The 25,621-nt window shown below is 36.9% G+C and overlaps 2 protein-coding genes across 2 annotated transcripts; one reads left to right on the forward strand and one right to left on the reverse strand.

Moving 5' to 3' along the window:
• The first annotated feature begins 1,070 nt into the window (after window positions 1-1,070).
• On the forward strand, window positions 1,071-16,535 carry ccdc80 (coiled-coil domain containing 80). The gene is given in 8 exon segments (XM_051119372.1): window positions 1,071-2,695; window positions 2,697-3,327; window positions 3,422-3,578; window positions 7,336-7,472; window positions 8,236-8,387; window positions 8,465-8,568; window positions 11,416-11,499; window positions 15,850-16,535. Coding segments are annotated over 8 exon segments (2,580 nt in total). The 5' UTR covers window positions 1,071-1,694; the 3' UTR covers window positions 16,164-16,535.
• Window positions 16,536-17,377: 842 nt separating this feature from the next.
• Window positions 17,378-25,621, reverse strand: slc35a5 (solute carrier family 35 member A5). Its single transcript, XM_051119373.1, has 7 exons — window positions 25,541-25,621; window positions 24,667-24,874; window positions 24,452-24,550; window positions 24,221-24,354; window positions 22,809-22,876; window positions 21,949-22,717; window positions 17,378-17,890 (listed from the first exon to the last, which is right to left on the reverse strand). Exons 2-7 carry the CDS (start codon window positions 24,827-24,829, stop codon window positions 17,822-17,824), a joined length of 1,302 nt encoding a protein of 433 aa, XP_050975330.1. The 5' UTR covers window positions 24,830-24,874; window positions 25,541-25,621; the 3' UTR covers window positions 17,378-17,821.

Raw genomic sequence — 25,621 nt, forward strand, 5'->3', positions numbered from 1 at the left:
CAAGAGGCATAATAATCAGAGACATATCTAGACAAACAACAGCTGAGAAGAATTTGAGGGTTTAATATAGTTAATATTTTATCAGGTTTATAATAGTGATATACAGTATCAAACCCTATCTTTTACAGAGCGAGAGTGCTCGAACATCACATACCCCCTGGATTCTGCTCGGCAGCTGTTATCCAGTTACATTATCCAGCCCTGGTACGTTTGGGGCCATTTTAAAGGACAGAGCCAAACATGTGCTGAGTAAACGTCAGGAAAAAATGTCAGGAGCCTACACGTGATTTTAATTTCACATTACACAGTTCCATTGTTGAAGTCCATCACAGTTAATTGAGATTGTTTAACCTATTAGCCTTGATACTTGAGATAACATTAAGCAGTATGTTAGAACTAATTAACTAATTAAGTTCTGTGACTGGTTAGTCAAAAATATGTTTTATCCAACAGTTGTGCTGACAAACATGTAAGGTATTAGTCTGAAACTATTCTCAAACTATTCTGAAATATCTAGATGATGAAGTGATCCTAATCCGGTTCGCATTAGATTTGCATTAAAGCTGTTTTCTTTTTTTCTGAATGAAATATGACCCCTTCACAGATTACCAAAGGTACTGCTTTCCACGATATTTCTGTGGGTTGCCAGTCGTTAAATATCGATAAAAACGACCTTAAAATGAACGATGTGACAACTACTTTAGTTCAGCTGTAAGTGAATGCCATATATACGCATGAAAGGACGTCTTCAGTGTTTGTGTTTTGTACTCAATTTAGTTTCTTTTTGCCATTGTTGCCTGTAGCTTTAAGGAAAATATACACAGCCAACTTTTAATACAAAGCTTTTTCCAGATGATATTTAAAGAATTTTCTTTGCCTTTAGAGCAGTTGAAAAATACAAGTATGTCGTTTTGGAAACAACACTTTGTCTTTATAACGTCAAACTTGCTAGATTTATTATTCTTAAATATCACTACCTTTATATTTATGAAACGGGTCTTGAAAGGATTTGTCTGTTTTAAGGTTACGGCTCACTCCGCTTGCAGGAGCAAATCTCTGCGCACTGGCACCCCTCCGCTGCATGGGTTGGTCCTGTGCGCTCGTCAGAGGATACGGAGGCTGCTGTGCTGTTACTTTCTGACATGTCTGGGAAAGCTTCCAGTGATAAGGAGCCGCACAGAGAGTTTTCCAAACTTTTGGAAGTATTTCTGACTCTTTCTCATTTTTCGCGACGTGCGTTGAGTTGAAGTGGCGCGCGTCAAACTTCTCGAGACGGACTGAGGACCGGAGCTTTTACTTCATGGCATCTATTTTCAGCTGATTAAGGGATTATATGCATTTTGATACAGGAATGATGAGCTGAGAAAAATCTGGCGCTGGGCAGAAGTAAATGCCATTGAATCAGCCGGATCGCGCTCTGCATGTTCAAGAAATGTTTCCTAAACACACTTACAGGTAAAACCAAGGTCGATTTCATTTGAGCGATTTTGTCTTTGTTACAGAAAATTATTTTCTTTGTTTGTTAAGTATCCAAAGATGGTTTTAAATAACGTTTGCACTGTTTTGCGCTGAGCATCAGAATTATAAACACTATAAATAACAACAACAACAACAACAAAAAGTAAATCGGATCTTATGACGCTTTACTGGACTGTTTCTCTTTACTGACTTAAGTCTTACTAAAGTTTTCAATCATGAGGGGAAGGTACATGCTTGGTTTCAGTGTTTTGTGTCTGTTGATATGGGCTGTTTACGTGTCAGAAAGCAGCCCGACCGATAAACAAGCCAAACTCAGAATGATGTCCATAAGACGAGCAAGACAAAACAAATCAAGACAGGATCAGATCATCAAAGCACGTTCTTCATGGATCAGTGACAAACGCCAGCAGATGCAGGGAGATGAAGGTATAAACGTTCCCAGAGACAGACAATCCAGAAAGGTCTTTGCACAAAGAAGACCAGCACAGGGTGGGTCTAATAATCCAATTCTGCAAGATGATGGAACACCTGGAGCCAGGGCCAGAGTATCCCGCATGCCAAGCAGTGCCGGTTCTCCAAACTTATTGGCGTCATTTGCAGGGAAAAACCGCCTGCTGGTTATTTCCGCACCTCACGACTCTGATGGTTACTACAGATTGATGATGAGTCTTCTCAAACCAGATGTTTACTGCGAATTGGCTGAGCGGCACGTGCATCAGATTGTCATGTTTCACCAGGAAGGAGAATTGGGTGGAAAAATCCGGCGCATTACTAATGAAGGCAAGGTGATGGAAGAGCCGCTAGATACGACGATTATTCCCAGGCTCATGAACTTTCTTAAATTGGAGAAAGGAAAGTTTGGGATGGTCCTTCTTAAGAAGACACTTCAGGTAGAGGAGCGCTACCCATACCCTGTCAGACTGGAAGCCATGTACGAAGTTATCGACCAGTCGCCCATGCGCAAAATGGAGAAAGTCCGGCAGAAAGGCTTTGTGCAGAAGTGTAGAGGAGCTGGGGTGGAGGGACAGGTGGTCGAGGGTGTCCCCAGCACTGAGTCCCAAGTGGACCCACCAGTGGATAGGAGAAAAGAGGTACGAAAACCCATCCGAAGACCGACTACAACTACTACTCCAACTCCAACGAGACCAACCACCACTACCACCACCACTACCAAAGCAACTACTACCACCACCACCACCACCACACGCCCCCCCACCTACAACCCGGACCACCACCACAACGACGACGACAACACGGCCAACCACAACCACAACACAGACCACCACCACTCCAAGGACGACCAGAGCTCATACTACCACTGAGCCTTACTATTACAACCGTAGGGAGAGATACCAGACAACGTCACCCACCACACCTCCCGTCTACACCAAAGCTGACACAGCAAAATACAGGGACAACCACACAGATAAAAAAGAATACAACCACAAACATACCAGCATTATACCTACACAACACAAACCGCCTAAAGTTAAGCCTACAAAGAAAAAAAACGGCGGGAAGGAAATTAGCAATGCATATGAAGAGAAATATGACGTAGGCGAGCCCACCAACGTTTATCCTGAAGAGAAGGAGGAAGAAATCGTGCCTCCCAAAAAAGGAAAGGGCAGGACGGAAAAAAAGAAGAAAAAGGACAAGAAGGACAAAGCGGAGAGGAGGAAGGATGGAAAGGGTGGAAAGAAAAATGGAAAGAAAGAACCAAAGATCCAAGAGAAAGTAGAGTATCAGAAACCAACAAAAAGACCACCACCACCACCACCGCCTCCGCCACCACCTAAAGGAACTCTGGCAACCTTTTTGGACTATTTTGAAACCAAAAGGAGACTAATTGTGAGTAGCTTTTTATAAATAGTCTGATAATTTAGAAATTTAGGATTTCTTTGTTATATTATTATTTACTGTTCTTCTGTTTCAAATTCTTTAGTTGATCACCTCTCCAACAGAGGAGAACACCATGTACGTTCAGCAAAGGGATGAATACTTGGAACATGTGTGTGAGATGGCCATCAGGAAGGTCTCCATCATCACCATCTTCGGCACGTTTACGAACAGCACCATGAAAATAGATCATTACCAACTTGGTAAGCCTTTTTTTTCGTTTTGTTGAAAAAAAATTAAAAAATACATATGTGCAGTATATCAACTATATATTATTCAAACCACCAAAAAAAGCATTAAAACACTTAAAAATAGCTCTTAGAAAGTCATGGGAGATTGTGTTTTCAGCACTTTCCTGTTATATTTTCCTATTGTTTTGCTTTCCTCATTCTTAAACTACCACTGCTGAGAATCCATGTCATGGTTTGACATATGGACATTTAAACACAGGTTGTGGAAGTTCCGGTCAAAGCATTCCATCCATTCCCACTGAGCCAAACTGAACTCAAGTCACCCATCATAAAATCCTGCAACCTTCATGAAAATGAACAACTGTTTCCTGTTCTTTGAGAGCTTTACTAGTTGTGACATGAAACTCTGAATGATTAGGCTGGAGATGGATATGATAAACACAAGCCATTTTCTATGCTGGAGATTAAGAGCTTTTAATTGTACGTCAAACAAAACCCCTTTTATCCAACAGTTGGCACTCACTTGTAAATCAGGGAAGCACTTTTCCAGATTATGACCTCGTATGACACAAAACCTCACTGGTCTGGGAATGGTATGAATGGTACTTGTTCAAGTGTCACGGAATGCTGCTTGATGAATCAAATGGAAGAGTGCAGAGAGTCTGCTCTGGCGTGTTTTGCTCTCTAGCTCATTATCCAAGACATGGGAAAATGTCTGTTTCCTTTGTAGCTGATATTCTGACTGGAGAGTTTTAGCTCAGAAACAGCAGTCAGTTCTTGGCAGATGAGCCAGTTTGCAGGGTGTGTAGACTGGTGAAGCATACAATAATCTACGTTGTTACAATTTCTTTGTTGTCAGTGTTGCTGTGGAACTGCTCCAAAAGCAGGGAAGCTTATGGCTTGAATTCAAAACCAATGAGTATTGTTGGAGTTATTTAAAAGGCTCACCCCTTCAGACATGCTAAGATAATGAAGACCAGATTTTTGCCTGAAATGTAGCTTTGAATGCTTCCTACCTACCTATTGTCACCAGGGTTGTGTGCCGCAGAATTAAGAATGCCATTAAAAGAGTTTTAAACATTTATAGGCCATCTAGATACAGTGCTTTGTGAAAGTATTCATACCCCTTCGTTTTTTCACATATTATGTTGCTGCTTTATGTTAAACTGCTTTAAATTACTTTTTTCCACATCAATCTACACTCCATACACCATAATGGTAAAGCAAAAACAGAATTGTGACAACTTTGTACATTTATTTATTATCAATAAAAAAAACCCTGAAATAAGTACATTGCACAAGTATTCATACCCTTAACTCAGTATTTATCTAAAGCACCTTTACAGCCTCAAGTCTTTTTGGGTATGATGCAACAAGTTATGCATATCAGCATTTGGCAATTATCAAGCTCTGTCAGCTCAGATGGGGGCAGACGCAAATTTTCAGGTTTCTACAGAAATATTTGATTGGGTTCAAGCCCAGGCTCTGGCTGGACCACTCAAAGACATTCACAAAGTTGTCTATAAGTCACTCTTGCTGTGTGCTAAGGGTCATTGTCCTGTTTTGAATGCTCTGGGCTGGGTTTTCATTAAGGCAATCTCTATATTTTGCTGTGTTAAGCTTTCCTTCTATTCTGATGAGTCCTTCAGTCCCTGCTGCTGAAAAACAGCCCCACAGCATGAGGCTACTACCACTACACTTTACTGTTGAGATGGTACTCTCCAGGTGAGGAGCAGTGTCTGGTTTCCTCCAAACATGATGTTTGGAATTGAGGTTCTTTAGACCACAGAATCTTGTTTTTCACAATCTAAGAGTTCTTTTTTTTAATGCAAATACCAAGTGTGTTTTCATGCGTCTTCACTGAGGAGAGAATTGAGTTTGACCACACCACCATAAAGACAGGATTGGTGGAGTGTTGCTCAACTAAAGTGACCATTCTTGGTCACAAGTCTAACCAAAGCCCTTCTCCGTTATTTGCTCCTTTTATCCAAGAGGCCAGTTCTAGGAAGAGTTCTGGTTCTTCCAAACTTCTTCCTTTAAGGGTAACGGATGCTGCATGCTTCTGTGAACCTTCAGTGCAGCAGAATTATTTTCTGAACTCTTCCCCAGATCAGTGCCTTGACGCAATCCTGTCTTTTTTGCTCTGATATGTATTTTCAGCTGTTAGACCTTGTATTAAGACATGTGCATTTCCAAATCATACCCATTCAACTGAATTTGCCGCAGGTTAACTTCACTTGAAGTGTAGCAACATCTACAAGCAATATGAATGTTTCTAACTAAATTTCAACTGTCCCAGATAAGGGTATGAATACTTATGGAATCATTTAAGTTTTTTATTTTTAATAAACTTGCAATGATTTTAAAAAGCTGTTTTTTGCTTTGCCATGGTAGTCTGAGTGTAGTCTGATGTGGTAAAAAACAGATAGAAAGATAGATAGTTCCAACTCAGTTTATCAATTTGCATTTCACTGGTTGTCGCTGTTGTTAATTTACAAGATGTCGTAGATTCTAGAAGCATTAAGTGCTGTGAAAGTGTTTAGCAATGACATCATCATCATCATCCAGACTGCCTCTGAATGAGTCACTGCTTTGACTTTTGTTCCATATACTCATCAGTCTGGTCTGCGTCACATAGTTCTCTGTGAGGGGTCCCTTTCACTGCCACAGGATGGAAAAATGGAAGCAAAACAGGTGCTCATAAACATCTCTCTCTTAAAGTCAGCTAAGTGAACACATAAGGCTTTCTATGAAGGCATATATCAGCCTGGCACGTTCTGAGCATTTATAGCCTGCCAGCTCACTGTGACTGGTTCTAGTGCAGCATCAGAGGTACTAGAAAAGGAAACATGACTGACTGTATGATCAGCGGTTCCTAAACCACAATTAAAGGTCCTGTGCTGTGGCTATGGTAAGAATATATAATTAGAAGCGCTGCTGAGGCTAAACCTAATCTCTTATTTTCCGTTTGTAATGCCTATGATGTAACTCAGCAGAAAATGGGATTTCGTTTTATTGTTATTTAAAAATCGTATTTATTTGTTTTATATAAAGATCGCTAGTTGTTGTTTATACAGTGCGACTTGTAGGACATGTGCCTTAAGCCTCCTTATTACATATTCTTGCCTTGAGAGATAAATAAAGATCTTATTTAAAGAAAACCACATGTTTAGAGGATGAAATAGCATTTTGTCTCCACTTTGATTGGTTTTTAATTGTAGTTCACCTCCCTTGCTGAATGTGGAGTGCCTTAAACCATCTGTTTTGTCGTCCACTGGAAATCAAAGTGAGAAATTCTTTGGATTTTGCGGAAAGGAAAACAAATACTTTGGGTTGGCCGCATCTTCCTATGCTGTCTCACGCACCCACAGAGTTTCCACAGAGCAAAGAGGGTCTTTCACATGAGTTGCTCTGTTTTTATCTGTCTCTTGTATAGTAAAGGAAGCCATGTTCCCAGAATAAACACACCGAGATGCCATCCCTAAGGCCCTGCAGCACTTCATTAAAAGACTGCATGTCTGGTGATTTTCCATTTAGACAAACAGCAGAACAGCACTGAGCTACTCCTATACCCGAGGGCCTCAGTGTCCCGAGCTGGTGACCCCATCGGAGGGGTCGCCCTGTGTACTGCATGTTATGAAAGACACGCATGTCTCTTTGAACTGCAGTCAAAACAAAACTAGCAGACTGTGGAGCCATCTGTAATCTTCTGTATTTATCTCTCTGGTTGGTTGATCGGTCTGTGGGATTTTGTGTGGCGTCTTTGCAGAGAATGACAAGCCCATGAAAGGTCTGAAACAGGAGGATTTGGAAAACCAGGATCTCATCACGGAGCTGAGGAAAGAGTACGGAATGACCTACAGTGATTTCTACATGGTCCTTACAGATTTGGACATGAAAGCAAAGGTAAAAGACACGTAACTTGGCACATATTCGATTTTCAACACTTTAAAGCTCTCTTCTCCCACAGTACTTTTTTTAGGGGTATGTGAGGTGTGCCAGTGCAAAGCCGAGTCCTGTTTGCAGACAGCTGGAATAAACAAAGAAGCCACTGTGCAGTCAGGCAGCAGATAGACAGTAAAATCTATTGAAAATCCTCAGAACCGTAGCCAGTCAGACACCCACAAATACCAAATTAATTCTGGGCATGTAGTGTTTAAACTGAATTGTGAGAGCTGAATGTTGACGTAACTGACTATGGTAATAAATACCTGCCCACAAATAAACATGACTCATCACGCTTCTTATAAATGAGTGTCTTTGTTTAAAGAACATGTTTTAACATCCATATAAGTTTATTTCTGAAAGACTTCATTAGCTGTATTTGATGTAATGATTAATATATAATGAATACAATTCATAGCAAATGTAGTGTTGAATTTACATAATGAAATAAGTTTCTAAACATTAAATACAATTGCCCAAAGTTGAAAGAAATGTGATATTGTGTTTTGGATTGCATTCTTGCTTGCACAGCATATTTGTTGTGGTTTGCAGAAAAATGCCAAGAATTCTTCACGGCTCTGTCGACCTGACACATAATTTTAGGTTCAGCATTCTTGGCTGCTCAAAACCTGTTGAGAAATCCCCTTAGTAGTAAAGGTATTTGGTTTCTAACCCTCTATGCAGCTTGTATATTTTTTCTGAGTTTCATATATCTGATTTCCAGCAATACTATGAGGTGCCAATTGCAATGAAGGCTGTTTTTGAATATATCGACACGTTTGCATCGCGCATCAGAGAGATGGAACAACAGAAACGTGATGGGGTGACGTGTAAAAAAGAAGACAAGCCAAGATCGTTGGAGAACTTCCTTTCCAGGTAGTTCATAAGCATTTTCCATTGAAATGGTGCTGGAAATCAAACTGTTCTAATGATTTTGGGCTGTATGATTTTAGGTTCCGCTGGAGACGCAGGTTGTTTGTCATATCTGCGCCAAATGATGAGGAATGGGCCTATCAGCAACAGCTCTATGCGCTGACCAGTCAGGCGTGCAACCTGGGTAAGAATAATAACTAAACCTTCAAATGTCACTAAAGGAGAATTTCGTTAAAAAAACTAGATAACATTATTGCACAAAAAAACATTGCATTATTGGGTAGGATTTGGACTACAGATTGACCTTTTTACTCTAGAGGGTTTCGCATATGTTTCTTTCTCATGTCTCAAGTTTGCCAAGATACTATCTCACATTGATTTTATCTTGTCACTCAGTGAATATTGAAACCAGATCATTGTTACTGTAGTTCAGACCAAGCCAGCTCTCGTAAACTCTATTGAGTTATGGATTTGTAATTTATTCCCGAGAAGAATGAGTATTCCCGATGATACTTACATTCAGAAATGTTTCCCACAAAATGGGAAGCAGTGAATGTTTTGCCATTTTGTCTCTTGTCCCAGAAATCCTGACAAACACATAACTCATTTAATTGACCAACTATTCAGCATTGCCGCAAGCTCTTGAATGGCTCCTTTATTATTTTGTTATAAAGCTTTGCATAGAGTAGGTAAACTTTATTGACCTTCAAGTGTTGGTTTGCTAGCCAGTTCCATACCTGTTGGTCTAAATGTTGACCCTATCCAGTGACCACACCTGCAGTGTTGCCAGGTCTGCATTTTTCCGTAGGAATTGGGCTACTTTAACACTGTTGCTGTGGGATGTTTGTCATTTCTGCGAGTTAAAGCAACCCCAGTAGCACGACATTTAGCCCCTGGAATGTGTATTTTCCCAGGGGAACCCCATCAAAAAACGTGTAGTTTGCCCCTGGAATGAGTTTTTTACCGGGGGACCTGCACTGCAATGCGATTGGGCTGGTTTCACGCTAATTTTGAGTAGCAACTGGGCAGTTTTTGTTGTCAAAACCTGGCAACCCTGCACACCTGGAATGGTGTGAAGTGTTGCCTCATGGTCAAATTCCACATCAAATTTGAGCTTCACAGTCTTTTCAACCACACAGTATTCCCAGATAGCACACTTACATCTACAAGATGTCTGTTATCTTGATCTGGAAAGCATTTGCTGTGTACAAACATCTGATTTTATATACATTCTAAAACATAAACGTCTTAAAGACATCTAATAGACGTCTATTTGAGATCTGATAGGAAATATCCTATAGACGTATATGGCAGATGTGCAAACACTAAAAAATATGTCTTCCAGATGTAAATGCAGACATCAGATGAACATCTCCAGGATGTATGTGTGCTATCAGGGTTGTTTCTGTCTTACAATCATTCATATGATCACAGAAGTACTGGGATAAAAGCTTATAGTTTGGATATAAACAATAGCCGGGTTCCATCTAAAGTTCCGAATTTAACTTATGTGCACAAATTGGAATATCGCATAAAACATTTGCGAATAAGCACCGTTTACATCCAACAAGTCAAAGAGAACAAAATTGTTACTTCCTGATAAACTGATACTATATATTACTAAAAAAAGTAGGAGAAGCCACTGAATATAGTCATTTTCATATATAATAAATTACTTTCGGGAGGCAGATACCTTCTGTTTGGGAACGCAGTCATGTAAGACAGTTCTAGGAGGCAATTATACAGAAATACTTTAATGACAGACTTTGCTCAGGCATTTCAGAATGACCATAACAACATTTCAGATGCTGTGGAATGAGATCGGTCCACTGTTAGATGGGTTTTGCCGTCCCATAGCGCAAAGTCACATGACTTTTTTATGCGTATGGAGGAATTTATTCGCAAATGCGTTTCAATCTCCCGTTATTCGCATTAACCCTTTTTTGCACAAGTGAAAAACCACTTCAAGCAAGCGTAAAAACTTTTTTGCAAATTAAGGGATTTTTTTCAAGATGTGGTGTTTCCATCACTTGTTTCTGATGCGATACTTCAAAATACGCATAAAAACAGGGTGATGGAAACATAGCTAATGATGCCTATGGTAGTGATCAAATTGACATTTTAAATAACGGTTGTTGATTACAATGTTGATTACATTGTATCTGTTAAAAAATTAATTTGTCGTTGAACCATTCATTCAAGAGTTTCGTTCAAAAATGCTGATTCATTCAGTAATGGATTCAAACATTTTTATAAATAATTCGTTAAAATTAATTAAACATTTTTGAATGGAATGAGGCAGATAATATTTTGTCACAGCCTAGTACATTAACTTATTTTGCTTAGTTCATAATCGTAGGAGAATACTAATCTCTTTTTGAAACAAAAAAAATTGTGATTTTCAATTTATCCATGATTGTGTAGCACTACATCAAATGCCTGTGAAAATCATAAAGAGATGTTTCTAGTTGTGAATAAGCTAGTGAATAGCATTGGCAACTTGTTTGCAACTTGGGTTAAAAAAACAGAGGCTACAGAAATCACATTTGATCTATGACCGTGTGTAATTTATGTTGTAGAACAAAATGTGAAAGTCTCCTGAAATAATGTTAACCACATGCCTTAATGTACTCATAAATTGTAAACTGCTATTCCAAAAGACATTCAAAAATTACCTGAGGGAGCTCTTGGAATATTAGCTAAAAAACTGATGTCACAACTTTACTCAGGTCTATAAAAATAATGATGTGGCAGAATGTGAACAGGAAAAGAACTTAGAACAATTACAGTGTTTGACAGGCATGAACCAAAAAAAAAAAAAAAAAAAAAGACTGGCTTTTTGCTCCATTTCAGTTGACATTGGTTACCACAGCAGATTTGAATTTGGCTGTCAATTAAAACTTAAACGACTTGAAAAACAGCTTTGTTTATTAATACATCACAACAACAATCTGCCACAAACGTTTCCTTAAATGGCCTAAATGTCAACAGGGGAACATCTCAGGAAAATTCTGTCTTTCTGTATTTGCAGGTCTTCGCCATGTATCAGTACTGAAGCTGGTGGGGACAGAGCTGATAGACATGGGAGGAGTGTTGGAGCTTTACCCCATCAACGGTAAGACCACTGGTGTTGAAACACTAGCAAAAAAGCTACATTTCTGGGAAGTGAGACTTACCAGTAAACTCCTAAAATGTGGTCTAGACTTTGAGGTGCAAGAATACTTTTAACGGTTATGTAAGCACTTTTAGAAATGGTTTAAAAGCAGTTGAAATATCAGCTGACTCAAATCAGATGTTTACTTATTGTGGTCTTAGTAAACTTATAAAGCACATTATTTTGCACTTGTCGTAAAATAAATTCTAGATGAAAATATGAAAGCAGCAACCAGGTGTTTAGTTAGCACATTAAGGGTTAATCAGCACGTTAGATGAGTGCGGTGGTGTTGTGTTGACATTGGTTTTTTAGGTGTCAGTCAAAAGCAGCCAGTAGCCTCTGGTTTCAGGCCCCTCCCTGCCCTCTCCAGCTCCGGCCAGGCTCAGAAATGACCAAACAGTTCCCACAGGAATAATATTTTGCAAAAGAGAAATGAAGAAGGGCTCAGGTGTTTACATATTTTCCATCACTGTTGAAACTTCAGAAAGCTTTGCGTTTACTGGCACCGGGGCTCCAGTGTGTTTTGAAAGGCTGCATCAGCAGTCTGTCTGATACATTAAGATCAAAAAGCGATTGTGTAAGCTTTATTTAGAGTGCTGACATTGAAGTCTTCTTAGGCAGGACCCATATGTAAGATGAACGCAAAGTCAATATCTGACAGAAAGTTGGTTTTATCAAAATAAATCTGGTTTCTATGAAAATGTTCTGTCAGATGTATGTTAAAAAGCCCTTTATGTAAAGTCAGACGTGCGTATATGAGTTTTGCTAAACGATGGAAAGATGGTAGACAGATAGACTGATAGATTTTTATCGAATTATGTATTGATTTATTATTTTGATTAAAATCCAAGAAGTCACATTTTTCATTATATATGGGCCATTCTACAGAATTGGTTCAAAAGTCAGAGTTGGGAACATCTTTTTCCACACATTTTGTATGTATGCAAATTTTTCTAGTATTTTCTAGTAATTGTGCACACATTTCTAGTAATTGTGCAGTTAATTCTCATATTGTATTTTTAGAAAGTTTTGAAATATTTTGTCACTACCGAAACAGTAATATATCATTTAATAAGAAGGGTTATATTGACCTATTAAGATTTTGCTTACGTCTTCCTTGTAAATATATTTTTCAAATCTTTTTTTTTAAAAAAGCTTTCAGAGGTAAATCAATAACAATTACAATTTCAACAATATTTTAAGTGTGATTTATGAGATTTGCTGTATTTTGAATCCAATTTTTTCTTCTGATTTCAAACTTAAGGATTCATAAGTTTGAATATACATTGAACCAAAAACTATCATAACATCTTAGACGATAATTCAGTGTACTTTATTTTTGAAAAAACATCCCATGTTTTGGTTGTGACAGCACATTTTCAGTAGTGAGAGTAATGTTTTGGTAGCGACCACAACATATTACAGAATTTTTACTCTAACATACTAACATGTTAACTACGGAAGAGGATTAGGGCCACGCAATAAAAAAAAATAAAACCATCTCGAGATTAAAGTCGTTAAATTGCGAGAAAAAAAGTCGAGATTAAATGTTGAGATTAAACTCGTTAAATTGCGAGAAAAAAGTCGTTAAATTGCGAGAAAAAAAGTCATTCAATTTCGAGAAAAAAAGTCGTTAAATTTCGAGAAAAATGTCGTTAATTTGCGAGAAAAAAAGTCGTTAAATTGCTAGAAAAAAGTCGTTAAACTTCGAGAAAAATGTCGTTAATTTGCGAGAAAAAAGTCGTTAAACTTCGAGAAAAATGTTGTTAAATTGCGAGAAAAAAAGTCGTTAAATTTCGAGAAAAATGTCGTTAATTTGCAAGAAAAAAAGTCGTTAAATTGCGAGAATAAACACACTTGTGTCATGTTCATTTCATCTGGTCGGAGAGGGTCTAGCAGCGTCTGCAGTGGCGTAGTTTGTAGAAACACTAACGCGGAAAACAGCAGAAACACTGCGACAGCAAGAATCCTTTTAAACGCCCAAATCGATAGCTATTTACAATGGATTTGCTTAAATCTACCCCTTATTAATACATTATTATAAAACGCTCGTTAAGCAGTTGATTCCCACTTTTCCGATGTGACGTGATGAGAAAAGGAAGAAAAGCGAGTTCTGCAAAAGTCAGGTTTGAACCGCAGTCGATCGCACCATGCGCCAAATCTGTGTGCATCGCTCTACAAACTACGCCACTGCAGACGCTGCTAGACTCTCTCCGACCAGATGAAATGAACATGACACAAGTGTGTTTATTCTCGCAATTTAACGACTTTTTTCTCGCAAATTAACGAAATATTTCTCGAAATTTAACGACTTTTTTTCTCGCATTTTAACGACTTTTTTCTAGCAATTTAACGACTTTTTTCTTGCAAATTAACGACATTTTTCTTGAAGTTTAACGACTTTTTCTCTCGCAATTTAACGACTTTTTCCTCGCAATTTAACGACTTTTTTCTCGCAATTAAACGACTTTTTTTCTCGCAATTTAACGACTTTTTTCTCGCAAATTAACGACATTTTTCTCGAAATTTAACGACTTTTTTCTCGAAATTGAATGACTTTTTTTCTCGCAATTTAACGACTTTTTTCTCGCAATTTAACGAGTTTAATCTCAACATTTAATCTCGACTTTTTTTCTCGCAATTTAACGACTTTAATCTCGAGATGGTTTTATTTTTTTTTATTGCGTGGCCCTAATCCTCTTCCGTAGTTAACATACTAAAACATACTAAAATACAAAAAATTTGCATAACTGTACTAAAATTTTGTACCAAAAATAAAGGATTATGTGTTCCCTTTTGTCACTACCGAAACAATGATGACACGTTTTGGTTGTGATTTTTATGGTAGTGACAATTTTATGGATAACACCCAAAAAAACAAAGATGTCACTACCGAAACTTCACCAAATGTTTCGGTTGTGACTGTTTCAGTAGTGACAATTTTAGATTTTTTTTAAGCTAGTTTAAAGATGCTAATCAGCACATAGTTAGCTAGCACAGTTCTGTTGTATACATATAAAAACTAAATGTTATGGAATAACTCCCCCCAAAAAAGTGTTTAATTATAGAAAAATGGTAGGGACATTCTTTAAAGCCACACACAGATTTTTAATACTTTTGAACACATTTACCTCAAAATGATGGGACCTATTTATCACTATGTAGCTATGAGAGAGAGTGACACATGAATATTTCCTGATCATAAATGTAGGGGTATATAAAATAATTAAAGTAATAATAAATAAAGTAAATATAAAAAAAATTAAAAAAATTTGAGCTTCACTTTTGTTAAAAAATCAAAAAGATATTTTTAAAAACAATAATGGAATAAAATACTAAAAATTTTTCAATATCATTTTCATAAGTTTTTAAATTTAGAGGTTAGGGTTCGGGACAGCCACCTCCCAATTACAAGTACCCATTAAATGAAGATTTTATACATATAATAAGCTTTCAGTTTTTAATTACAGTAATATTACTGTTTTTGTATTTTCAAAAAAAAAAAAAAACACTGACCCCCTAGCTTTTGCGCAGTAAGTGTTTAGTAACTATATACAAACTTTAATTATTAAGCTTGACGAGGTCAGTATAAGTGGAAACAAGCTTTAAGAAAAAACACCTAAAAAATGATGATGCCAATTCCTTAAATATATGATGGCAGAAGATTCTGTAAAGGTCACAGCATACGGGGTTAAAAAGAGAAAGCCACAAAACTACTGTAATTCTGTATTCTCCCAGAAAGTGCATGAAGCACTTCAGAAAAAGAAAACTGGGCAGTGAAAGCATTTTTTTTTTTTTTTCAGTAAAAGCAAAATGTAGGTATCCACCTTGTTCTTCAACGTGAAAGTAAACCTATGGGTGAGAAGAATAACAACGTAGGAAATGGTAAAACTGTTTGCACTGCAAACCAAATGTGTTCATAATTAAGATAACACATTCAAATAATATGGTAAAACATACCATTTTATCAGTTTTGTACAGCTAAAAATAGCTGGACACTGGTGAGACTGAAAGCCAGATCCATAAAATTTACTAATGGCCCACGCCCGATCTTGCGGAAAAATAAGGTGGATAATTATGTTTTATATAACCCATTAAATTGCAATGATGACATGCACATTGGCTCAGTTAAAGCAAACCTTTTAAAATACAATTGTTCTGCATTATGCACTGAACTCAAATCTATTAAATTGTTCAGTATCCTATTATTCACTGGTAAACAAATGGCACCATTTCCTGTACATCCACCACACAGTATGTTGTTTATGCAGCTGCACACCTGTTTCTGACACCCACGTTCATGTGTTTCAGGAACCGCAACGGTGGAGCGCGAGGGCATATCGGCCACTCTAGTGAGGGACATTAGAAACTATTTCCAGATCAGCCCCGAGTACTTCTCCATGCTGCTGGTGGGAAAAGACGGCAATGTCAAGTCCTGGTACCCGTCCCCCATGTGGTCCATGGCCATCATCTACGACTTGATCGACTCCATGCAGCTCCGCAGACAGGAAATGGCCATCCAGCAGTCTCTCGGCATGCGCTGCCCAGAAGATGAGTACGGTGGCTACGGCTACCACCATGGCTATCATGAGGGTTACCAGGATGGCTATCATCAGGGTTATTAGGGTTTACATTTTCATAATAGTGTCAGGGTAAGAGATAACTGAAAAGTTCCTTTTAACTGGTTTTACATTTATCATAAAGAGCTGTTCGTTTTTAAAGATGCATCTCTTCTGCTATACATCTCTGTCCCTTAATGTTGGTGTATATCGTTTCACATCTATGGACATAATCTTTTGTAGATAAAGAACGTTAACAAAACCTTTGTATTTATTGGATGTCTCCTCTATATGAAGTGATCGTTTTTAAAGGTCACAACCTGCTTTTTCTATGTTTTGATTTTGTCACTCTGTTTTTAAAGAGCACTGTCGCTGTATGTCTTATTTATAAACGAATAAATTGTGCTTTGATTTCAATAAAAGTATATTATATTGCTATCATGCCTTCAGATATAATGTTCCAAACATATCAAGTCAACTCTAACTCTAGCTGAACTTAAGTACACTGTAAAAAACAATTTGTTGAGTCAACTTAGAATAATTTGTAACCTGGCTGCCTTAAAATTTGAAGTTGATTCAACTCAAAAAAAGTTTATTCAACTTGAAATGTTAAATTATACTAAGTGACAACTTAGATATTTGAGTTGAATCAACTTCAAATTTTAAGGCAGCTGGGTTACTTAACCATCTGTTAAGTTTAGCAAACACAAATATCTAAGTTGTTACTTAGTACTTAACATTTCAAGTAGACTAAACTTACTTGACTGAACTTAAAATTTTAAGGCAGCAGGGTAACAAATTATTTTAAGCTGACTCAACAATTTTTTTTTATTTTTTACAGTGTAGAATATAGCTGAGATTTCATTTTAAGCGCTTACAGCAGGGGTCACCAAACTTGGTCCTGGAGGGCCGGTGTCCTGCATAGTTTAGCTCCAACTTGCCTCAACACACCTGCCTGGAATTTTCAAGTATTACTAGTATGACCTTGATTAGCTGACTTCAGGTGTGTTTAATTAGGGTTGGAGCTAAACTCTGTAGGACACCGGCCCTCCAGGACCGAGTCTGGTGATCCCTGGCTTACAGTATGTGATCTTTGACTTTTTTCTTCCTTATTTTATAAAGGCAGTGTGTTAATACAGCCTAGGGACTACGTCAAATAGTGTAGTTTGACTTTTTATTTGCTTTGTCTCCCTCTGCTGGTAAGTAATATATTAGCAGTTGCCACAAAACATTAGCTTTATTAACAATTTAAATAAAAACTGTACAAATATTTGAGCATAAATGATTAAAATGTAATTTTATTATTGCAAATGCTTTTTTAAAAGGTCATGTCAGCAAATACGACATTTGCATGCACAACATGGCACATGGTTTGAAACGTGATTGTGGTCCAATTACCGAAGCACATTAAAATCCAAAGAAACTCCTCTTACTACCTGCGCCGTCAGTTTATGTCCTTTAGTCAACTACTATATGAAGAAACCAAGAATAGTCCCAAAATGACAGCAATACTTTCACAAACCCTCCTGAGTTTGATACATGATCAAAATATTTACACAGTTTGTAAGAGAGGAAAATAAACAGCTCTTTGATCCCTTTCCATGTCACGCAGACATTACATGTGACTGAAACAATCACCATTCATTATAATACATTTACATAATATATACACAGGCTGATTTCATAATATTTACATAATAGAGAGAGATGAGTTCAAAATAGACTCAGAAGGATTCTTCTTCAGATTCACTCTCTGTGTTAGCCTTGGTTAGTCTTTCCAACTCTTCACCATCCTAAAATAAAAGCATAAAACACAATCATGAATTACTACATACCAGAGTTTTAAGGGAAAATATTTGCCCCCGGAATTGATTTCCAGAGGCATTTTTTACACTCATGAGGGCAGTTTTTATAATCATCTTATTAAAATCACCATATGTTGTCTTCAGTGTGAATCACTTAAATGTACCAAATTATTTAATCAATGTTTTAAACTGTTGTCAATAACAATAGAATGTTTAAAATGGTATCTAAATTATAAATGTAAAAAACAGGAGCTCATGGGGCTGCAATATTATGATTATTGCAATTATTGTAGTTCATTGCTCTTTATATTGTAATGATTTTAATATCAATACAGAAAATAAACATAAAACATAAAAATAAAAACATTTTTGTTTTGAGTCTGCGTTTTTTTGCACGTCACATTCTGCCTTCACAGACAAGCCTGTCGGTCTTTTTTGCCATTATTAAGACAGGACAGATCAGAGGTGACAGGAAGCGAAGTGGGAGAGAGAGATGGGGGCGGGATCGGGAAAGGTCCTCGAGTCGGGATTTGAACACGGGACTCCCGGAGCGCAACGACACTGTATGTCGGCGCACTGCCCACAAGGCTATCGGCGCAGACTTCACTGAAGTTATTAAATTAAAAGTTACAAATATGAATAATATTAAATTAATATTTTATTTACATTTTATCTGCACTGTGTTGTTTATGATAAGGGAATTCGCGAGCGTCCGCTCTCAATGCATCTCCAGCGCTTTCAGCGCTGACTAATCAAAGTGCCTCTGATTGGCCAATGCATTACTAAGTTCATCAGAAGTGCGTTTGATTAGTTATAAGCTTAAACGCTACACAAAACAGCACGTAAAAGCAATCTGTTGCAGTGTGAGCGAATCTAAACGTAATTCCATGAACTGACACTTTCAATTCATTTTCACATTTCATTTTAAGCCTTAATACATTGTTTAATTGTAATTTATGGTGCATTTTTGTTCATTTTGGTGGCATTTTTACCACAAGCCCTCGTTAATTTCTGACCCTGCTACATACATTATTTTCAGACCACTGGAGTTACACAGAAAAACATGACAGCTTTTAGCGACTTTACAGATGTATCTTTATAGATAGATAATAGATGGTGTTATCCAGTGAAGAAGGTAGCTTGTAGGGGCTGTTTATACAGAACGTCCTTGCATTTTAAAAACATGAGAGGCAGCAGAATGGAAAAGAATGTAGGCCATCAAATGTTGATAAAAGGCTTTTTAAAAGCAGTGCCGAAAAGCAGGGAATAGTGATGGAAGAGTCAAATACATTGCTTCAGATTAAAACTCTAAAATGTATTCGAAATGACTCCAAAGTGTTTACAGAGTAATTTAATTTCGTAAAAGAATTCAAACCAGCACAATATAATAAAACATGTTTAAGCAATCCCATTCATTTTGAAATTATCCCATTAATTTTGCCATCTATTGATTATGTAAGATATATGACAGTTTTTAAAGGGGTCATCGGATGCCCATTTTCCACAAGTTGATTTGATTCTTTAGGGTCTTCATGAAAAGTCTATAATATACTTTGGTTAAAAATTTTCTATGGTTGTGTAAAACAACTCCCTTTTTACCTTGTCAAAATCAGCTCTGCAAAAATCATCTCATTCTGGTCAAGGTTGCTTTAAATGCAAATGAGCTCTGCTCGCTCCACTCCTCTCTTCTGTCTGTGGAGAGATGAGCCTGTTTACTTTAGCCGCATTTTGCCGCTAAACTTGCTAACTAGCACATTATTAGGAAAGGCGATCGCAAAGATTCATTAAAAAAACCTTATACTCACTTCTGCTGTAAGTGAAGTTGGATTATGAATGATTTGTGCGAACATAGACGGATATATGTAGATCGGGAGGTGCATTCCCTTCGCAAACAAATGTAATCTACTGTATCTTCAGCGGCTCAGATGTCGGGAGTAAATGACTAACACTATGTTCATTATTACATCCAGCAACACAACACCTCAATCGCTCAATCAGAGATATTCTTGTCTAACTTACATCCCTGCTCCAGCATCGAAAAACAAAGAGGTTGGACTGTGATAGCTGATCTGAGGTAAAACAGTCATGTCAATTAACTATCGTGGGAGCGGCCTCTGTGGGTGTGACGCCACAATGACAGGCATCTGAGAATGGCTTGATTTGAAAAAGAGGATATTATTTTTATAGATTAATTAAAAACCACTGCATGGATTTTTGTCATTATAGGGTAGATTTGTACATACACTGCCAACACACATTAATGTTTAAACAACATGTAAAAGTGAACTTAGCATCCGATGACCCCTTTAAAATCTGAGGCTGGCATGGAACACTTTAGTAGCAGCATTCAATGCTGGGATTTTACAATGTCCACACACCCCAACAAAAATAAATATTAGTTCTGTGCTTCCAGATTATACAATTTGGATAGGATTTTTACTAGTGCTGGGTGATCATTTGTAAGGAATGGAAGACATGACTTTGAATCTGTTATTATAAGAAATCTTTCTGGTATGTAGGCTTTTTATCATCCAATGCTAAGATGATAGCATTGGCTTCAGTGGTAAACCCTAAACATTGACTAGGGATTTTAATTCCACTTATATAATGGTTAAAGTCAGTGTAAGGCAAGATTAAACATGTTACATCATTATTACATCATTATTAACCACCCAACCAAATTTGAATGATAAAAAGCTGCCAAGTAAAAAATCTTGAAAAAATAAGTACTATTCTCTGCTCTCAAACACTGAAACCACGCCCACTCGCAAAGAAAGTTGCCGCCTCTCAACTGTCAAAGTACTGCTAAAACCTAAATGGATGCTTCCAGCAGCTTCACTGGATTTACAGAGCCATAAACCAGGTAATATGCATTTATGCACAAAGCCTGCATTTATCTGATCCAAAGTACAGCAAAAACAGTACAATTTTGAAACATTATTATTATTCTGTTTGAATATATTTTAAAATGTAATTTATTCCTGTGCTTTCAAAGCTGATTTTTTAGCATTATTGCTCCAGTCACATGACCACAGAAATCATTCTAATATTCCGATTTGCTCTTATTATTATTTGCTATTACATACTTATTATTATTATTATTATGTTGGAATCAGCTGAGTAGAATTTTTTCAGGTTTCTTTGATGAATAGAATGTTCAGAACAGCATTTATCTGAAATACAAATCTCCTGTAACATTATAAATGTCTTTAACATCACTTTTGATCAATTTAAAGCATCCTTGCCAAATAAAAGTATTAATTTCTATAATTACCTGACTCCAAGCTTTTGAATGGTATAGTGTATAATGTTACAAAAGCTTTTTATTTCAGATAAATGCTGATCTTTAGACATTTCAATTCATCAAAAAAAACTGAATAAATGTACTCAACTGATTTAAATATTGATAATAATAATAATAATAAAAAAATATTGAACAGCAAATCAGCATTTTAGAATAGTGATAGTAATGATAGTAAATTTAGCTTTGACCACAGGAATAAATTACATTTTAAAATATATTCAAATAGAAAGCAGTTATTTTAAATAGTAAAAATATTTCACAATAATACCGCTTTTGCTGTATTTTGAATCAAATAAATGCAGGCTTGGTGAGCAGAAAAAAATCTTACTGTTCAAAAACCTTTGACTGGTAGTGTAGGTACGTATAAAGGTTTTAAGAAAGAAGTTAAAGTGAACTTCTTTCTCATTCTGCTGTGTCTCAGAAAAGTTCTGAAGAAGTGCCAACATGCACTAATGGAATTTCCTGCTGTATACTATATTTGATCTAAATAATGCAATAATCCAAGGTAGGGCTTTGCTCCTCCAAACTGCGTTTTCATGATAGAGAATTTAGTTTTCTTACTCGTCCTTACTTAACTGGATTATAGTTTGTCAGACGTCCTCTGCAAAGAGCACCTTGTTTAAACTGTCAGAGTGTACTTCAAAAATTAAGGTAGAAACAAATAAGCAATAACTCAAATGGAATAAATGATGAGATGCAAAGGGACATTTTTAAATCTTAGATCTTTTAAAACGACACATACCCCTCTTGACCTCTCAAACACCTCGCCATTGATGACCCTGAGCCTCTCCTGCTGTAGTGCATACTCTGGATCCTTTAATTTGCTGCTGTGGTAGATAAAGATGGCTAGCAGTACTACAGGCGCCTGCAGGAAGAAACCCATCGATGGGCGAAAGTCAAACAGGAAGAGAGAGAACGCAGTGACGATGACTGTGGTGATCTGGCCCGTAAGCACATGGAACATGTTATCCCGGAACTTAAGTATGAAGGCCACCGACAAGCCTAGGGCGGCTGTGACGAAGACCAGTGCGACGGAGAAGACATTGTGTCCATAAAGGAGGCCGCAGTGTAGCATCAGGTCACGGTAGTCAGAGTGCAGGAGGAGCGTGAGGCTGTTGAAGATCAAACCGAACATGTACAACTTGCTGTTCTGGATGAAGATGCTCTCCACTAGCTGTTCCCCTTCCTTGAGGATCTTCTCGTTGTAGATGTTGGCCAGTGCAGAGATGAAGCATTGCAGCAGCAGTAGGATGTAACCCAGGCCGAAGCTGTTCAGCCTGCGGATGAGCTGGCTGTCCCACAGCTCACGATTCCAGTATGTTTCATTACGGTTCTGATGCTCTGGCTCGGGAAGGGTGTATTTTAGGCAGCTGTTGGAAGGGGTGGAAATGTGGGATGGGTGGAGGCCATGTACGGCAATGGCATGCTGGTCACCACTGCCAGTCGTCAATGACACAATCGACAGGAACAAAATGATCAAAGATGCCCACTGCACCCAAGACAAGCGCCTCCTACAGGTCAAAAGATGAAAAGTCAGTGAGAGACAAAAAAGAAAACAAAATACAGGATAGAAAGGAGATCTAAAGAAATGTCAGTACTTACTTTAGAACAACTCGAAAGAGAATGGCTGTTGTAAAAATAACAATGTTGGAAAACAATACTGCCATGGCCTATTAAAACATGAGAAAAATATGAACATTACTGTTCAGAAGTTTGGGGTCAGTACAAATTTTTTTGTTGAAAGAAAATAACAGTTTTACTCTAAAGGCTGATTAAATAAATTCTATTTCAAATAAATGAACTTTCTGTTCAAAGAATGTCTTATGATTTCCACAAAAATATTAAGCTCCACAACTGTTTTTAACATTGATTTATATGACAAAAAGTAATAATAAGTGTTTCCTGGGCAGCAAATCAGCATATTAAAATAATTTCTGAAAGATCATGTGGCTGCTGAAAATTCAGCTTTGCTATCACAGAAACATATAGACCTTAAAATATATTTGAATAATTAAAAAGAAATGTTTTTTTTAAATTGCAATAACTGTTCACAATATTACTGCTTTTATTGTATTTTTAATCAAAATGCAAAATATAAAATTCTGTCAAAAATGTTTTAAAAAAATCTTGGAGATCCCAATTCATTAAAAGGTAGTTTATAAATACATCTATTTAATAAAACAGCAAAAACAGTAAAATTTTGAAATAACTGTTTTCTATTTAAATAAATTTTAAAACGTGATTTATTCCTGTGATTTCAAAGCTGAATTTTTAGCATTACTCCAGTCACATGAGCCTTCAGAAATCATTCTAATATTCTGATTTGCTGCTCAAAAAATATTATTATTATTATTATTATTATTATTATTATTGTTATGCTGAAAACAGACGAGTAGAATCTTTTCAGGTTTCTTTGATGAATAGAAAATTCTATTCTAAAATTCTAAATTCTAAAACAGCATTTATCTGAAATAGAAATCTTTTGTAACATTACAAATGTTTTTATCATCACTTTTGGTCAATTTAAAGCACTATTGCTAAATAAAAGTATTAATTTCCATAATCCACCATAAAAAAAAAAACTCCAAGCTTTTATAAATGCAGATCTTTGGATCTGTCTATTCATGAAATAATTCTGAAAAAAATGTACTCAACTGTTTTAAATATTGATAATAATAATAAATGTTTCTTGAACAGCAAATCAGCATATAAGAATGATTTCTGAAGGATCATGTGACACTAATAATGTAATGATGCTAAAAATTCGGCTTTGAAATCACAGGAATAAATAACATTTTAAAATATATTCAAATAGAAAGCAGTTATTTCAAATAGTAAAAATATTTCAAAATGTTACTGTTTTTGCTGTACTTCGGATCAAATAAGTGCAGACTTGGTAAGCAGAAGAGACTTACTGTTCAAAAACCTGTGACTGGTAGTGTAAATATTAAATACCAATGTATTTAATGCAAAACATGTATCCGTAACTATAAACTTTTAATAGTTCAACGTACAGGTTGGAGATAGGTCATCACATAGAAGATTATGAGGTTATCAAGGAAGTAGAGGAATGCAGGAACAGACCATTTCATGTAGCGCATAAAAGAGGCACCAGATGAACACCCCAAATCTTTATAAGAGCGGCCCTCTGGAAAACAAAAGCAATAGCTGTAGTCCAATAACAAACAACATATACTGTACAGTGTGCTGAAATAATAACACAAATCTCAATTCAACAGACTCACCTCGAATGACCACCCTTACTGACATCACTAAACAAAATACTAGTTTGATAGCCTCTGCCATCAAATTCACAGATGCAGGAAGAAAGTCATACTTGTTTTCTGTAGGTAAGAAAAAAAAAAGAGTTGGAACAATATTTAAAATACACATTGTTAAGTATGGTATTATGGTAAGGAATCATATATCAAGTTACTGTGGTGGTTTAATATTACGTTACCTTCATTGGCTGAGAATTTTAGTAATAGGATGCGACTGGTTCCCAAGGTGACAAAACCCAGACCCAGAACCAAAGTGTAGGCTGAAGATCTCGAGCACAGTCGCAAGCAAGGACAGCAGCAACGACATAAAGAAGAGGAAGAGGATGAGGACGGGGCCATCATGGACAACGTGAGCTGAGGATGCTCATAGGAGAACGAACAGGATCACTGAGAAAACATCAGACAATCATACCAAACACAACACTGAAGCACCAATGAAAAAGCATACACTTTAATGAAATAATAAATTGGTCTCTCCAGCAGTTTCACTCTTCAAATTCCACTCTGTCAAGACCTGCTGCCTTCTGTATCTAACGCTTTGTTTTCAATATGATTCACAAGCACAAATAATGAGCCAACCAACAAAATATGCAGACATGACGTCATGGAATGAGCGATGACTCTTGTGTTTCAGTGTTTACAGACAGTTCAGAATGGAAGGACCATGAACATTGTGTCTTTTGTGAAGGTGGGAACCTGTTTTTCAACCTAACCTATCTTTCAGTACTGCACTGTTCATCAAACTACAAAATCAATAGCTATAGATGATTATAACAATCTTAGAAATTATATAGAAATAGTCTAAATACATTCAGAATGTAAAGGAAACACTGATGCTAAATAATCTGTAACCACTAGAAAGCAAAATTATAAGATATACAGTGGTGCGGTTCATCATCACACTATTCACTGTGATTGTTTTGATGTTCCCAACGCAATAAAAAAGATGTGAATCATTCAGTTCAACGACAGGATATTCACAATGTCTCTATTATAATGTGAATGTGAAGATAAACCACAAATAATTTCATATTCGGTGCTTTATTTACCTACCCATAAATTCTCACTCGTACAAACAACCTGCACACGGCTTCCGCATCTTTGCGCGTGCGTACAACAGAGGCTACGTCATCG

The sequence above is a fragment of the Labeo rohita genome, chromosome 9, assembly GCF_022985175.1.
Source record: "Labeo rohita strain BAU-BD-2019 chromosome 9, IGBB_LRoh.1.0, whole genome shotgun sequence".
Taxonomy (NCBI): Eukaryota; Metazoa; Chordata; class Actinopteri; order Cypriniformes; family Cyprinidae; genus Labeo; species Labeo rohita.